This window comes from Amblyomma mixtum, chromosome 5 (genome assembly GCF_055824585.1).
Source record: "Amblyomma mixtum isolate Tamu chromosome 5, ASM5582458v1, whole genome shotgun sequence".
Lineage (NCBI taxonomy): Eukaryota > Metazoa > Arthropoda > Arachnida > Ixodida > Ixodidae > Amblyomma > Amblyomma mixtum.
Genome location: NC_143016.1, coordinates 121,369,986 through 121,375,373, shown reverse-complemented (window position 1 = coordinate 121,375,373; position 5,388 = coordinate 121,369,986). Strand labels below are relative to the sequence as shown.

Sequence of the window (5,388 nt, the reverse complement as noted above, 5' to 3'; positions counted from 1 at the left end):
CGCAGGTATGCTCAAGGGGTTGTGCTTTGTAATGAGCGCACTGCTACGGTGTCCTTCGCCGCCCACGCAATAGCGCGACGAGGGAAGCAACTTTCGAAATCCAAAAAATGAGACAGAAGTCGTGAATGAAGAGTGAAAGGGCATTTCATTGTTCTTTGCATTGTTTTTTTCTGCGACACTTGGTGCATTTCTTCGCTCAGAAGTATAAAAGCTCGCTGACGGAGTCAAGACGCTACCACAAGACATTTGTCTCCGCTTCCACCTCACACCCTCCAACCGCAATACCGCCGGGCGCCACCTGCGAAGAGAGAAAGCAGCGAGAATGTTTCCGAAGGTGAGTTACTGCTACGCCTTCTCTTCTCTGAGTACGTTTCTCTGAAAAAGAGCGCACATTTGAAGGAAACACGCCATTCCACGAAACATAGCCTCCTCTAAACCTGGGAACAAATTTTTTAAGCAATCGCGGCTCCTGATGATGATGGGAAACGAGAAGAGTGTGTACCAATTCATAACCAATAAAAACGAGAAACCTGCACCTAAATGACAGGACAACACGAAGAACGGTGAGTTAGTACTTGGTAAAACTGTAACAAAAAACAAGCCTACTTAGGCTGTCTTTTTTGTCCTGAAATTTTGGTTAGTATAATGCAGGACTGATATCACAAACAAAAGCTTTATACGTATCCCATGCGTGTCTTCTTTAGAATCGATCGTCATTCTTTAGGGGTGATTTTGAGTTAGGATTGCAGATATTACTTCCCTGACAACAAATAGAACCACAAATGGAGTGTTTACCTTGCACGGGAGAACCGAGAAGAAGCTTACATGCCTACCTCTAAACGAGAAAATAAGACGGCGGGAACTGGCAACCTTCTTTGTCTGGTCCGTCTTTGCAAAATATAAACGACATTGGTGAATATCATTTAATTACCTGTTAAATGCACCAATCGGAAACAGCTAGCGGCTATGGTCTCCTATGTTCAATTCATTTCGCAATTTGTTTTCTAAGTTCGAAAGATTAGCTGCTGAAGTAATCAAAAGATTGCTTCCTTCTATTTTTCCGCACTGGTGTGCGTTCCTATGTTCAATTGTGCTGGCTTTTTCAATAATTTCAAATTTTTTTCTGCTTGCACACTTGGAGCTCTCGTAAACTCTCACAGCCACGTACAGGCTAGACTGGGCTCTTAATGTGGCCATTGAGGACTACAGTTTTGATGTATAATCACCCGAACAAAAGAGAAACAATCTCGTACACAGAGTGAATAAGTGCAGTAACTATGGCGGAAATCAATAAAACCATGGCAGTTTAATATTAGAAGAAATCTTCATATGATGCTGCCAAATGTGTTTTGCCTGCCTGCTGTGCAATTAGCTACTAATATAGCAGTGTTGCCGAGGCGCATTCTAATAACTAAGCTTAGAACAGAAAAGCTGCTATTTTCAGCAAGAGGCACACCTTTTTGCGCACCGAAAATTTGATGTGTTTTAAGAAAGGTGTTGCGCTCGTGCATAATCTTTATTGGGCTGCAGCAACCGTAAGTTGTGTGCCAAGGTTTACCTTTCACTTATTATAATAAGCACAATCAGTTTTACACTGTTCTGAAGAACGTGACATTTCCTCTTAATACAGGTCCCAGCATAAAATTTCTCAATTATTATCTGACGCTTTGATGAAGGCAAACAGAAAAACACTCGTGTTGTGTACGATGTCAGCTCACGTTAAAGAACCCCAGATGATCTATTTAATCTGGACCTCTACAATGCAGCGTTCTTCATAGCTCATATGTGTCGCTTCGAGGCTTGGAATCTCAAAAGTCACAATTCAACTGAATCGCTTTTTTATAGGCACAACTGTTGCTGGTCTTCCTGGTGGCGAAAGCTTACGGGCTGCACCACCACCACACAGCAGCCGGGTACCCTGGTCCTGGCTTCGGTGGCTATGCTGCTCCGGTGACGGCCAATGCTTACCGGGGATACGCGGACTATGCCTCTGTAGGTACCATCAACACCATCATCAGGAGCTTAACTATGCCTAGTGCAGACAAAGGCCTCTTAGATATCCCTCTAATTAACCCTGCCCTATGTCAGCCGCGGCCCCTTTATACTCGCTCACTTTCTAATCTCATCCGCCAACCGGATTGAATGCCCCCCTCTGCTGCGCACGTTTCCGTTAGAACGCAATTAATTATTCTTAAGGACTATCAGTTCTCTTGCTTTCGCGTCATACCCTTCTTATGCGCAATTTTTCTTGACTTCGGCTTGGACATCACTAACTAGTGTTTGCTACTTGGCCCAGTGCTCTTTCTGCCTGTCTCCTGACGTTAGAACTGTTAGTTCCGCAGCGAGTGGTTACTGAGTGCGGTGTCCTCATTTTTAGTTGAAACCTTTTCTTCAGCCTCCATGTTTTCGCGCCATGGGTTAGTGCTATTAAAATAGAGCTGTTGCAGCGCTACCTCGTAAGGGATACTGGTAAAACGCCATTAATGATACGAGAGTACGTGCACAATGCATTTCATCCCATTCTCATTCTCCTGGTTATTTCACTACCGTGGCCTGGATCAGTGGTTACTTCATGCCATAAGCCGATGTTTCCTCTGGCCATTACCAATTTTTCGCTGCCTAGTGCGAAATGTTGTTTCCTTTCAGGCCATTTAAACATTACGTGTGTTTTCTGTGTTTTGCATTTTGGGCCGACTGTTCCGCTTTGCCTGTCTAGGTGCACAAACATGCTCTGCACTGCGCCTCCTGGGCTAGTTAGCAAGACAATGTCGTCTGCTAATTGGAGATTAAGGCAATAATTGGGTACAGACCGCGTCCTGCAGGCGTACTAAAGCTATCCTGTTGGCTACCACTTCTCTAACGCATCGGTACAAATTGAAGAATATACAACTGTGAATTGAGGGGGCCAGAAAGTATTCAACTGGACTTGTCGTTACACATATTGAAGAAGCTTTGCGGTGGTTACAATTTTCCACTGCCTAGATCCTTGCCGTAGAAGGCTTAAGGCATCAAAAAAAGAGTAAATTCAGCTTCCTCTTCTTTTAAAAAACGTCGTGTTTATGAATAATGTCAGCACGTCCCGACAAAGTTGGATAAGCAGTCAGGTTATATGGACGAAAGAATGAAAAGCCATATAGGGAATATTCCAGGGGTTAATATTGACATTTTGATATAAGCAGTCAGGTTATATGAACGAAAGAATGAAATGCCATGTAGCTAATATTCCAGGGGTTGATATTTAGATTTTGATCACTTTTTCATATTTATTTCATCTTAATTTTTTATATCATTGCATGATGAATATATTTTCTTTATACCTAATTAATGCATGAAATTGATTTCTGGCGCGATAAGCATGAGATAAAAATTTGACATGGCAAGGACCACGCATGCCTTTTTCGTAATCTACTTTACGTGCACAAAATGTACGACAAGGTTAACACTGTGAACAATTTTTATTTCCGGTCAAGTAACTACCACTGTTCAGAATTAGGTGGATCATTTTCAGCCTTTTACCACGAAAACATTTATAAAACTTAATTCTTCAGTGAACTATCTCAATGGAATGACTACAAGTCTTTATTTCACACGTCGTTTCATGGAATTCTCGCGTGTTTTGAAGAGACGAATAAATGAACGCTGCAGAATCCCTGTGAAATTAATCTACCCTTTGCCCTTTAAAGTTCTATGTCAACTTTACAGACGTACTAATGCTAGTTATACAGCGTGGCACCCTGCACATCGAGGCGCACTAACTGCCTATTTTTTCACCTGCACTGTTTTCTCCAGCCCCCTCAGCCGTATAGCTTCGGCTACGACAATGTGGACGAGTACGGCAACCGCCAGTTCCGCAGTGAGCAGGGAGACTCGAGCAACACGAAGACTGGCTCGTACGGCTACAGGGACGCGTACGGCCTCTACCGCCGGGTGAACTACATCGCCGATGCCAATGGCTTCAGGGCCACGGTGGACACCAACGAGCCAGGAACTGCACCGGGTGCCAGCGCCGACGTGGTCTTCAACGCTGCGCCGGTCGTCCCACCGGTTCCCGGTGGTGCTGGAGTCTCAAAGGCCGGGTTTGCTCCTGTTGCGTACGGCGCTAGGGGTGTGGCTAGCGGCTACAACAATGCGTACTACGGGAACAGAGGATACGGATATGGGTCGTACGGTGGCGCTGGAATTGGCTACGGCCGCGTTCCTTACGCAGGCTACGGCTACACTTCGGGAGGCGGTGCTCTCGGCGGCTACGGCTACGGAGGGTACTCTCCATATGGCTATGGAGGTGCTGGATACTCAGCAGGGCGCTATGGCCCAGCGGCATATAGTGGACCTAATCGGTGGGCTGTCGGTCATCACGGTTACCGCCGGCGCTAACGGCAGGCCAATGTTTACGCTGAGAACTGCACTCTAAGAGAACGAATATAACGACACCGAAATATTGAACTCTAGACAGGAAAAGTCTTCAGTCCTACTACATCAGTGTGTGCTGCGGAAAATAAATAAATGAATATCTTTGCTACCACTTTTGAGCATTGCCCTTGTTTTGTTTTGTTTTGCAAGGCATAAAACTGCCAATGGGTCCTCTTAACACTGCCATCAAGCCCTGCTGCGTACAGGCCAAACTTCGTATTTCTTTTTAAGAGGCACTTCCAGAGAATGGGCAGCCCTGGATCGTCTGCGCCAATTGCTCAGTTTTGAACACGCTTCTGCAAGTAATATTGAGTGGTGAAGGGGCACTTATGAACAAAATCGCTTCTGATTAATAAGCTATAACTGACCTTCAGGGCAACAAAGCCAGTACTGCTGTGGTACAAAGGTAACGTTAAATTATGGACTGTACGGACTGCCAGGCCGTTCTACACAAAATGACACCTTCTGTCGTCTTGATACGAGCTGACCACCGAATCAAAGCAACAGGCGAAACTTCTAGAACTTACTGCGCTAAGAAAACTGAAGGCGGCACGGAAAGAACGCTTCATGCGCGGACTTTCAACTAACTTTATTGGGATACACAGAAGGAATATGTGCAGTAGGGTGCAGCTCTCTTTTTTGATCAACTAGCATTGTATTCCACTACTAGCTTAGGGGAAGATTAGAGGTCACGGAAGCTTACTTATTAGAAAAAAAAAACAAGACGCATTAGGTGTGTAAGATAGCCCTCTGTATCACCTGCAGATTGTGCATTTTTGTACATTGACAACACATGAACATGTAACATGAGCGTCACCGCTGAGCCGTTCCTCGGCCTGCTATGTCTTTGGTTTCTTCTGTGACGACTCTACATATTCCTTCTGGCTGCTCCAATAAATAAAATTGTTTGAGAGTTCTTGAACTACTTTTTTGTACTGCCTTTGTCCTTTTCACGCAGTAAGGTTCTCCCAGCCGTGG

At 44.8% G+C, this 5,388-nt stretch overlaps 1 protein-coding gene across 1 annotated transcript; it reads left to right on the top strand.

Moving 5' to 3' along the window:
* Window positions 1-322: 322 nt before the first annotated feature.
* LOC149343542 (uncharacterized) lies at window positions 323-4,374 on the top strand. The gene is made up of 3 exons (XM_089547002.1): window positions 323-334; window positions 1,846-1,992; window positions 3,790-4,374. The coding sequence occupies exons 1-3, from the start codon at window positions 323-325 to the stop codon at window positions 4,372-4,374; spliced, it is 744 nt and encodes a 247-aa protein (XP_089403128.1).
* Window positions 4,375-5,388: the final 1,014 nt, after the last annotated feature.

What these genes read in the sequence shown, in the direction of transcription:
- LOC149343542 (XM_089547002.1), top strand. An exon ending in GATACGCGGACTATGCCTCT is followed by an intron (nt 1,993 to 3,789) that starts GTAGGTACCATC and finishes TGTTTTCTCCAG; the next exon opens with CCCCCTCAGCCGTATAGCTT.